Source organism: Cajanus cajan, chromosome 8 (genome assembly GCF_000230855.2).
Source record: "Cajanus cajan strain Asha chromosome 8, NIPB_CcT2T_4, whole genome shotgun sequence".
NCBI classification, from domain to species: domain Eukaryota; kingdom Viridiplantae; phylum Streptophyta; class Magnoliopsida; order Fabales; family Fabaceae; genus Cajanus; species Cajanus cajan.
Genome location: NC_138524.1, coordinates 22,613,067 through 22,624,803, shown reverse-complemented (window position 1 = coordinate 22,624,803; position 11,737 = coordinate 22,613,067). Strand labels below are relative to the sequence as shown.

Below are 11,737 nucleotides of genomic sequence, written 5' to 3'. Positions count from 1 at the left end.
TACAATTTACAACATCATTTTCATATTCATAATTCATGTCAATCTTACAATTAACAATATCATTTCCACATCCATAATCCACACCAATCTTACAATTAACACTATGCCAAGACCTCACCACATCTGACACAAGTGATACGGGTTAATTGCCTCCCACACCAAACCAGGGTCACACCCTCCCTGTAGCATCACTTACCCAGGGGCCGTGCCATCCCTAGTCATTAAGGAGTACGCTCGTCCCTGAAGCATCACCTACCCAGGGTTCGTATCATCCTTGATCATCCGGGAGTACGCTCGTCCCTGAATCATCAACTACCCAGGGTTCGTATCATCCCTGATCATCCAGGAGTACGCTCGTCCCTGAAGCATCCACTACCAGGGTTCGTATCATCCTTGATCCTTTAGTCTGAGGAACCACAATCACATTACAATCCACACAATCTCTTGCAATTAACCCTATGCCAGGGCTACCATAATCGACATAAGTGGTGGTGTTAATTGTCTTACCCATCCCACACCATGCTAGGGTCACGCCCTCCCTGTAGCACCACTTGCCCAGGGGCCGTGCCATCCCTAGTCATTGATGTGAGGCACCACAATCACAATCATAATCACATCCATACAACATCTCATCTCATAATTCAAATTCACATCAAGATCATTCATTCTTATCAATCAATACAATAATAACATTCATAAATTAATATTATAAACAATGGAATTATCAATTTCATATAACTTTAACATAAACAATAAAACCCCCAATTCTTTCAAAACCTAACTCACAGGCACTTTTCTACAGTTTCGTTCTCCCTCTCAGATCATCATTCTTACAAATTAAATATATATTTCTAATCCTCAACACATACAGAACCTAATGGTATCATTAATTCCTCAAACAGAAATATTTCAATTTTTCCAAAACCTAGCCTACAGACACTTTTCTATAATTTCGTTCTCTCTCCCAGAGCATCATTTTTACAAATAAATCATATATTCATACTCCTAAATTCATACAGAATCAAATAATGCCAATAATTTTTCAAACAGAAATAATTATAAAATTGCTCATAATCCTAAGGGCTCTTCTTCTACCCAATTCCCTCATGTAACTCCACATATAAATAATCTCCTTTTCCCCCGTACCTGGATAAATAGGAACTCCGGCAGAACCTCCTCCTTTTTTTCCTTAAACAAGGATCAGAACTAAAACTGGAGCAAAACCTCATCCTCTGAGTTCCTCTTGGTCTTCAGAGAGAAGAAGAGGAACGAAAGAGAAAACAGAAGAGAAGAGAGAGTGAGAATGAGAGGTGTGTAGAAATGAGAGGATTTGAGGCCTATTTATAGGATTTTTCGCCCACCTACCACTACGGCCCGTTCCAAAATCGGAACGGCCCGTTCTGGGCCCTTCAAACCTACGTAAATTTTTCAACTGGAACGACCCGTTCTCAAACCCAGCAGAACGGCCCGTTCTCCTATCAGAACGACCCGTTCTGCTTCTACAATTTTGGCCATACTCACTATTCCAGAACGGCCTGTTTCAAAATTGAAACGGCCCGTTCTGGGCCACGAATTGGGCCTTTGGCCCACGAAAAATGGGTTGTTACACACTTTTCACGTCCATTTGATAAAGTTGAAAGTTCATAATGTTGGCTTATGCCAATAACAATGCAATAGCCTCTATTCTTACAATTAGAGCATATATGTCATCATAGTCTATGTATTCCTCTTGGTTGTAACTCTTAGTAACCAATACGACCTTATTTCTTATATATGATGATCCCGTATTTATCAAGTTTTTTTCTAAAGAACCATTTGGCACCTATAATATAGGCTTAACAAATCTAGGGGCTTTTTTCTGAAGCATTACTTGTACATAAATATTTTTCATTTCATTATAAACATAATCTTCCTTTATTGAGAGCCTTTGGAGATAATACTTTGTGTTGATAAAAAAAAATACTTCAACTTTAAGCCTTTTAGTGCCTCATCTTGTTTTATTTTGTATGGTTTATTATTTTCAAGCATAACCACAAATAGATGAAATAATTACACATATACAACTATGTATGAGTACACTAGGATTACAATCATACAAGTACACCTCATTTTACTTAAAGTTTTACAACATATTTCATTCTATAGAGTTATCGCTTGGTGAGTACTGTATGATTTATATGCTTTATTAAATAATTCTTTTTTTTATTGAGTTTTAATGCTGATATCATGTATTTATGGTTATGTTAGAGCTCTAAAGGTCAAAGGATCTAAAATACCTTAATATAATTTATGAAACTCGGGGTGTTACAACTCTCCCCCTTTTTTTTGAAATTTCGTCCCCGAAATTTACCTGAAAACAAAAATGGGTAGGCTTCTCACATCTTGCTTTCTAATTGTTAGTCACTTAGCCTCAATTAACTTAAAAGGGGGGGGGGGGGTGAATTAAGTTTTCTAAATTTCCTCTTATGAAAACTTTTCCAAATACTTTCTTATCAAATTTAATTCCTTAGATAAATTTATATGTAAAGAATGAATGATGATGCAAACTACACAATTACAATTAATAACAAGAAATTAAAAGTGTAGGGAAAGAAGAATTGAAAACTTGATTTTATACTAGTTCGGTCAATCCTGCCTACATCCAGTCCTCAAGTCTCCCACTTGAGATTTCCACTACTCTTGTAAACCTTACAAGACTTGAATCCTCCAACACCTCGGAACTCCCTTTCCTTGTGTTGAGATTCAAAAACCAACAAGGAGAAAAACCCTTTCTCCTTTACAAATCCAATGATCTATTGAATTTTACAGAATGACTCTCTTGAAGAACTCTTTAGAGATTTTGCAAATGACTTTGGCCAAGTAGATTTTGTAAATGATTTTTACAATAGAGTTCGTCACCTTTCTCTGAAAAATTATAGGTATTTATAGACAATTATTTCTTAGGTTATGTCTTTTCATGAAGAGTTGTAACTTTCTATAATTTTTCAGAAAATAGGCTCTGGTAATCGATTACAAGACTTGGTAATCGATTACAACGGTTTAAGTTCAAAATGTTTGAAACGTTGTATAATTTAAATTCAAATTTTGAAATTTTATCTTCTGGTAATCGATTACAAGATCTGGTAATCAATTACCATAACACATTTTGTATTCAGAATTTGAACTTTGAAGTTTCCTGTTCTGGTAATGGATTACAAGGTCTTGTAATGGATTACCAGAACATATTTTTTTATTGTTTCAAAAACTTTTATGTAGAAAACTTCATCTCAATAATTTCTTTCACAAATCTATTTTAAGAAATGATTTGAACTATTCTTTAAAGCTTTTGTTAAGTCTTTTGAAAACATTTTTACTTACTTTCAAAAGATTTAAAACTTGTTTAAATTTAAAGAGATTAATTTGAGATTTTTGAAAACTTATTCTCAAGGCCAAGCATACTTGCAATTCTAAAAAATTCTTTTACATTCTTAGTTAAGTTGATAAGACTTATCTATGTAACACTTGAGATCTTGTTCTTGCATCAACTTGCTTTAGCTCAACCTTGATTCTTCTTCAATGTTTTATAATCACTTTGGCATCATCAAAATATTTGTGCATATTTTCTTCCACACTAATTCATATGTAGCACTTTCTGCGATATTCCTCCCCAAATGACCTTAACCAAAGGGATTTCCTTTCCTCTCAACTGTTTCACCTTCTTGTCATCAATCCTCAAAGGGTGCGTTTCATAGGTGAGATTATCCTTCAGCTGAATGTTGTCAGACTCAATGATATGGTAAGGATCATGGACATACTTTTTGAGTTGGGAAACATGGAAGACACTATGGAGGTTTGAAAGATATGGAGGCAAGGCAATTTGATAGGCCACTTCACCGATCCTCTTAAGAGTTTGATAAGGACCGATGAAACATGGAATAAGCTTATGGGATTTCAGTGCTCTACCTTCTCCCGTCCAAGGAGTGACTTTAAGGAATACATGATCACCTTCTTTAAACTCAAGGTCTTTTCTTCTCTTGTCACTATAGCTTTTTTGTCTACTTTGGGTTTCTCTCATCCTCTCTTGGATCATCTTAACCTTTTCAGTAGTCTGTTGAACTATCTTAGGTCCTAATATGGCATTCTCTCCAGGCTCTACCCAACATAAGGGTGTCCTACATCTCCTACCATACAAAGCCTCATAGGTGTTCTACCTTAACTTTCTAGCATACTAGGCAAGCATACACAAATTCCTCCAATTCCTTCTTCATCTTAGGCCACCAAAACATCTTCCTAAGGTCTTGGTACATTTTAATGGCTCCTGGATGGATACTAAGACTACTCCTATGACCTTCTTCTAAAATTACTTTTTTAAGCTCAGGCACACTAGGAATACACAACCTATCCTTAAATCTCAACACTCTATCCACTCCAACTCTAAACTCACACCTTGATTCAACTTCTCTACTTGACTCAATAAGAAAGGATCTACCTTTTGACCTTCTCTAATCTCATCTATCAAGCTATTAGTCACTTTCAAGGATCCCAACTTAATACTCTTAGGGGTCAGCTCACACACTAAGCTCATATCTCTAAACTTCTGAATCATATGCAACTCCTTAATCATCAAAGAAGACAATCTCAAAGATTTTCTACTTAAAGAATCAACTACAACATTAGCCTTACCAGGATGGTAACTCAACTATAAGTCATAATCCTTAAGGAATTCTAACCATCGTCTTTGCCTCATATTCAATTCCTTTTGGTCAAACAAGTACTTTAGCCTTTTATGGTCACTAAAAACCACGACCATCAGATGAGAGTTTTTACTCGAGCCGTTGGGTCGAGCCTATCAAGAGGTGACAATCGACTTCTTAGTGTCTACAAGGAAGTACACAGCTTCAGCACCCGAGGGGCCAGACGTACTAATGGTCATATTCTGGATGGGTGGGATCCTTCACACCAACACATTGGCAAAGTTCAACCGAATAGTCAATTTTTTCCTAGCGGCGCAACTACCGACGATAGAGTACAACGACAAAATTCTTTTCCCCACCTTCGACACCTCTATAGACGACATGTGGTGGGAGTTCACGGGTGAGGTGGTCATGCCAAGGACCGCCAAGGCCTCGAGACTCAAGGATTAGCGATCCTACACTTCGGGTGGTCCATAAGCTCATGACGGGGACCATCTATGGATGCTACCAGAGCCCAAGCTCTGTTACACATAGAGACCTCTTCCCTTTATATTGCATGACTCACAAGATTCACTATAATCCTGAAGCTTTCTTTCTCTGCCATATATAGGACTACGATGAGAGATCAAGCACGAATAGCCGTTGCGACTACATAGTGGTCGACTCTATGCTTGCACGGGTGTTCGAGCACTACAAGATCGTGGATGAGGATGAGGATTCAGAGAATGGTCTGGACCCTCGACCTCTCAACGCACTCACCCTTAGGGTTGTGGGCGTCATTGGGCTCTCTCTGGATGGGTATATAGCCATGAAGGAATTTGACATAGATGATATCTTATTTGGGGATATACTCGCCTAATAGGAGGGGCAATCGCAACAACCACAACCACCGCCATAATAGGAGCAGTAGATGCCCCCACAGCCATAGGGAGGGGGAGATATCGAGGCCTTCTACCAACAAATGGAGAGGCGGCATCAGAGCTTCGATAGTTGTCTCATAATTAAGCTTGCAGGAGGAGATGCGCCAACAACATCATCAACAGTAGTAGTGCCATGAGCAGATGATATGATGGCTGTAGAAGCGATTTCCCAATCCCCCGATTAAGGACTAGATTAGATTTTAGGGCATTTTACTCTTTGTTTGTATTTGTTTTATCATTATACTTCAAATTTATATCTAATTTATGAGATTATATTTTTTTCCATATCTTCGCTTCTATTTATGCTACATTTTGGGAAAACAAAGCAAAACAAAACAAAACAAAATAAGAATAATAATACAAAAAAGAAAGAAAAAAATCAACATAGAAAAAAGGCAAAGCTTCCAAACTAGAAAAAACCAAAGCTAAAAATAAAATAATAAACACAAGGAAGTCCTTAGCTCGGGGATCCATCTACAAACAAAGGGGCATAGTCTCCCCGCAACAAGTCATGCTACAATGATCAAGTCAGACAGTTCGACAAGATCAAGATCATCAGCATGTTAACCGTGACATCCGCAAGCCACATCTACCTACCACATCACATCGATACCTTAGGAGTTTTCCTACTCCCACAACCAGACCATTAGCAAAGTTCTCCCAGAAAATCCAATAGATGCTTGAAGAGGCATCATAATACTCACCTTGGCAGGAGCAACACTAGATTCCTACCAACCAATCATCAACCAACCAGTGCTTAGAAGACGCCTGGAGAGGCATCATAATACTCACATGGCAGGAAGAATATAGAATTTTGCCATACATCCCCAATACGAGACACTTGGAGAAGCATTACAATACTCACACGGCAGGAACAACACTAGAACTCCTATCACACATGTCATTCCCGATGGAGACGCCTAAAGAGGCATCACAATACTCACACAACAATGAACAAGCTAGAAAAAGGTTCGATGGATCCTCAAAACCAGTACAAGTTCAAAAAAGGTTGCTAGACCCTCAAAACTAGTACAAGCTCGAAAAAGGTTATTGGACCTTCAAAACAAGTACAAGCTCAAAAAGGTTCGCTGGATCCTCAAAACCAGGACAAGCTCAGAAAAGGTTGATTGGAGCCTCAATACCAGTCTAGCTTGGAGAGGCTGGATCAAGAAATACTCAACAAACTTGGAAAAGGTCGACTAGAGCCTCAATATCAGTCCAACTTGGAGAGGCTGGAACAAGTAACACTCACCATAGGTCGGCTGGAGCCTCAATACCAGTCCAACTTGGAGAGGTTAGATCAAGAAACACTCATAGGCTGGCTAAAGCCTTCATATCAGTCCAACTTGGAGAGGCTTAGCCTAGAATATACTCCTTCTTCAGCAAGCAATAAATAAAATCACACTATCACAAGATAAGTAGAAGCAGCATAGAGTTTCTACACCAAGTCGGACACCTAGATGGTACAGTTTACCATCCTTGTCACCCAATGGAGTACACAACTCAACACTTAGTTGCTTCAAAGGGTAAGGATACATGTAAATCCATCTACCTAAAGGAAACAAAGTGGAGGAACCTACTATCAAAGCAAAAGAAAAGACTCGGATATTCACCTCCCTATCATAGAAAAGCAACTAGAAGAAATGGCATGGAATATCTACATGAAGATAGAAGATTAGGTTGTACAATTTGTCAGTCTTGTTACCCAATGAAATATGTAACCCAACACTCAACTACTTCGAAGAACAAGGGTATAGGCAAACACATCTATCCAAAGGAAACGACGTGGAAGCCCCTGCACGAAGAGACAAAGGGAGGACCTGAACGAAATGTCTATGTCTTTACTTACCTTTAGAAAAGTAACACATAGCTAGCTATTCAAAAAGACAAGTAAAGAGGGGCATCTGTAGACACCTAATTTCGTCTGGGGCACATAAACAAGGAAATGAACTTTTAACATAAGAAGAAGCAGTTCTCAAAGGCCTAAAAATAACATTAGAGCAGGCTAACATGACATCCAAATGCCCAAAACATAAAAGGCCAGAAATAAGAGCCCGGAACGAACTGTTCTCAAATTGAAACGGGTCTTTCTAAGCTTAGAAAAAAGCATGTAACCCTAGGTTATAATGCCCTGTTCTAACCTAGTTTGTTACATGAAAAATTCAAATCTAGAATAAGTCATTTCGCTTTACGAGATTGACATATATGTCAAGAAAAATGTCACTTAACAAATAAGCCAATATCGAATTTTGGTTATATATTATGTGATAGTATATGCACACTTCGAACACACTTGTTTCTTTTTGTAATTTCTTTTACTTTTATTTTTTAAACTTATACACTTATAGAATACCATAATATTTAAATTAACTTTGATGTTTCATTATGCCTACAATAACTCAATCTTATAAACTATATTATAACTCTACCATGTCATATGATCATATCTCTGTTTCATTGGACCTTAATATACTGATATACAACCTAAGATGAAAAATAACCTCGAGTGAGTTTTTTTCCATAATAACTAGTTTTAATACTTTATCTTTTACACCTTCATTCTCAAGATTATTTGGTCCAAAACTATCTGGTCCTCGTCTAACATAGTAACATGTAGTATGGTAAGCCCTAGAAACTCTTTTAGCCTAATAATACTTGATTTGCTCACCATAATGATTTATGCTTGATGCAGAAATATGATTTAGTTGTTGGAGATGTAGCAATAGTATCCACGCGTTATGAATATGTTTCATTCACTCAGTCCTATACAGATCTCAGAGTGGTGATGATTGTTCCTGTTAAATCAAAGACAGGCAATAGAGCATGGCTATTCTTGAAGCCTTGCACAAAAGTCATATGGATTCTCATATTGGTCATCATTTTCTACAATGGCTTTGTTGTATGGCTGATTGAAAGAAACCACCGCCCTGAACTTAAGGGCCCTATTATGCATCAAGTTGTGGTTGGCTTTCTGTTCTCTGTTCTCATTGAATGGTAATTGCTAATATCTAAGGCTCTCTAGCTTTGATCTAGATTTGCTACAGTTAGGAATTTCATGCATTCACATTTTGGATGAAGAGTTGAAGACTGAACTTTTATATTTTATCTTTGTAGCGGACCATGATTCGTTTAACATCTATTAGAATTTAGAACTTTGTCATGATTTAGTTGATTTTACCTGACAAGAACTAACTATTTGGAAAGCTTACTTGTTAGTTGAAAAATAGTTTTAAGAGGTGTTGAGAAGTGCTTTTAGGAAAATTCTTTACGCTTACCAAAATGAATTGTGAATTTTAAGTTCATTTTAACAAATTTGATGGAAAAACTTTACTAGTATTTTTATTAACTTATTTCAGTAAATTTAACCATCAAACTTGTGAACAAACTCTTAGAATATCATGTTTCCTTACACAAGTCATTTGGACATAAAGCTTCCAATGAAAACAAGTCAGTACTATATTGTGTGAAAAATAATTCTCACAATTTGGTGCTTGTTACAAACTAACAAGTAACACTAACAACAATCTCAATTCTCAAGTAACATTACTTTGCTTAATCTGCTAACACAGGGGACAAGTTACATAGCAATTTATCAAGGGTGGCAACGGTGGTGTGGCTTTTTATGGCTCTAATCATTACACAGATTTACACTGCTAGCCTTGCCAGCATGTTGACTGTTGAAAGATTTGAACCAACCGTACACAGCATTCAGCAGCTAAAGAACAATAATGCCATGGTAGGATATGATAGAGGTTCCTACTTAAAATGATATCTCCAAGATGCATTGTGATGGAAAGCTCCCTTCCATTTATGAAGAAGGAGTCAATGGGTTTATCCAAGGATCTCGGCACACCAAGAGAAACTAGCCTTCAAAGGTGAAGTGGGACGTTCAAAATGGATGAGGGAATATGAGTGAGAGGGTGTAAACTCTCATAGACGGTTGGTACACTCTAAGATGAAGTTGGAGGCCACTCTAAGGTTTTCACTTTCCAAGGGTGAAGATAAGAGAAAAGTTAGCCAAAATTAACTAGGAACTAAAGATAGGATGTTGAAGCATGAAATGCTCACTCAATATCATAATAATCCAAAGTTCCTAGGTTAATTTCGGCTAATCTTTCTCCTATCTTCACTCTTGGAGAGTGAAAACCCTAGAGTGGCCTCCACCTTCATCTTGGAGTGTGCCAACCGTCCATGAGAGCTTCCACTCTCACTCATATTCCCTCATCCATTTTGAACGTCCTACTTCACCTTTGAATGTTAGTTTCTAAACCGTAAGTAAAATTGAATTTATGAATATGATTAATACTTTAAATTCATGTTATTGAACTATTTGTGGTTTGAATTGAATTATAGGAAGAGGTTTGCTCAACAATTTGTGACTCGTGATATCATTTCTGAGGTAATGTCAAGGATGCCTTATGCTGCAGATTGTTGGAAAAGTTATTGCCCTGAAATGAAAGAAATGTTATTTAATGATTTTAAGGTAAGTAATTAATCTAATAGTATTATATATTATATCATTATATCAACAACTATTTTTTTTTACTTTAGTTGTATTATTGCAGGAAAAATATCGTTTTGCATCAGAATATGATCGTGTGATGGCGAGGGAAGTTTGGGAAAAAACATGCATGGATAGGTATTCTGATCAATTGTGTAAAGACAGGGATAAAGCAATAAAAGTAGCAAACTCAAGAAATTATGAGGATTTAAGGGCTCATAAGCCTAGAGGGATGAAAGCTGAAATATGGAATGGGTTGATCGATATTTGGAAGACACCAGAATGGCAAAAGAAATCTGTTGCTGGAAGACAAAACAGGGCTGCCCAGCCTGAAGCAATGGTGCACACAGGAGGGTCAAGAAGCTTCGGGCAACACAAAAAAGCTATGGTAATCAAATCATATTGAATTTTGTCAATAATTAATGAGTGATGTTTGCTTTATTCCTATTCTAATATTTGGAATTTGTTACAATTAAAATTGTGTTATTAATGATGTCTTAAAAATCTTTACCCATGGATTTTTTTTAAGTGCAGTTTTTTTTTAATTCTTTAACAAGTTGTGGAAGTTGAAGGTTTTGAAAATTAATGAGTTTCTTTGGTAAATTTCATTACTTACAATTTGTACTGTAATTTTTTTACAGGAGGCACAAGAGAATCGTCCTGTTTCTTATCGTGAAGTGTATAACAAAGTTCACAAAAAAAATGATGGTGAATTTGTCTCAACTAGGGCAAAGAAATTTATTGTATGTTATTTTATATTTTAAGATTGATTATGTACTTTTTTAATCTCTTACTATTTCACTTATTTTTTTTATTTATTATTTGTAGGAAACATATGAAGAATCAATGACACAAAAATATGGAGAAGACACTTCATCTCATCCTGTAATTGATTCTGATCTTTGGTTAAAAGCTGCAGGTGAAAACAAGAAGAAAAGAGTGCATGGCATGGGACATAGCTTGGATCTTGGAACTAGTAGCTCTACCCAAGCTTCATCTCCAGAGGTTGCAGGTTCCTCTGCAAATCTTACACCTATGACAGAAGAACGGGTCACTGCAGTTATAAATAATGCATTGGCTTCTTTTTTGCAAACACAAATACCAGAGATGATGAGGCAAATAATTCAAGCAGTTCAACCATCAACAACACCATCAACCAACCAACATAGGGAGGATCAAGGACGAGATGATGATTTTACTAGCTTAGGTTGATTAGTATTTAGGATGACTTGTTATTTGGCTTTTCTTTTTGTAAGACATTAATTAGTTTATGTTTCTTTAAGATATAGTATGCACAAGTTGGATTTTGTAAGACATTTAACAATTTGGTTTTGTAAGAGATATTGTTATATGCAACTTTTATTTTAAATCATGTCGAATTAAAAAAAAATTATGTAGTTGATTTAGATTTATTTAAAATATCAAATTAAGTGACATATTTACAGGGATACATGAGAGAATAATGTAATTAGGAAAGCGAGATATTAGCGAGGGATTCGCGAGGAAACTCAAAAGATATGTTGTGAAGGTTTCGCGAGGGATTAGCGTGGTATTCGCGAGGGAACTCAATCCATATGCTTTGATGGATTTGCGTGGGATTAGCGAAGGATTTGCGAGGGACATATTTGCGAAGATTTAGCGAG

General features: G+C 36.6%; 1 protein-coding gene across 1 annotated transcript; it reads left to right on the top strand.

Moving 5' to 3' along the window:
- The first annotated feature begins 9,591 nt into the window (after positions 1–9,591).
- On the top strand, positions 9,592–11,406 carry LOC109805138 (uncharacterized). Its single transcript, XM_083062290.1, has 4 exons — positions 9,592–10,076; positions 10,159–10,482; positions 10,736–10,837; positions 10,923–11,406. The coding sequence occupies exons 1-4, from the start codon at positions 9,909–9,911 to the stop codon at positions 11,304–11,306; spliced, it is 978 nt and encodes a 325-aa protein (XP_082918416.1). The 5' UTR covers positions 9,592–9,908; the 3' UTR covers positions 11,307–11,406.
- Positions 11,407–11,737: the final 331 nt, after the last annotated feature.

Bases quoted from the DNA above. Each gene is read 5' to 3' on its own strand.
- LOC109805138 (XM_083062290.1), top strand. From the start codon at position 9,909: ATGTTATTGAACTATTTGTGGTTTGAATTGAATTATAGGAAGAGGTTT. The intron at 10,077-10,158 runs GTAAGTAATTAA...GTATTATTGCAG, and splicing joins TGTTATTTAATGATTTTAAG to GAAAAATATCGTTTTGCATC. The intron at 10,838-10,922 runs GTATGTTATTTT...TATTATTTGTAG, and splicing joins CTAGGGCAAAGAAATTTATT to GAAACATATGAAGAATCAAT.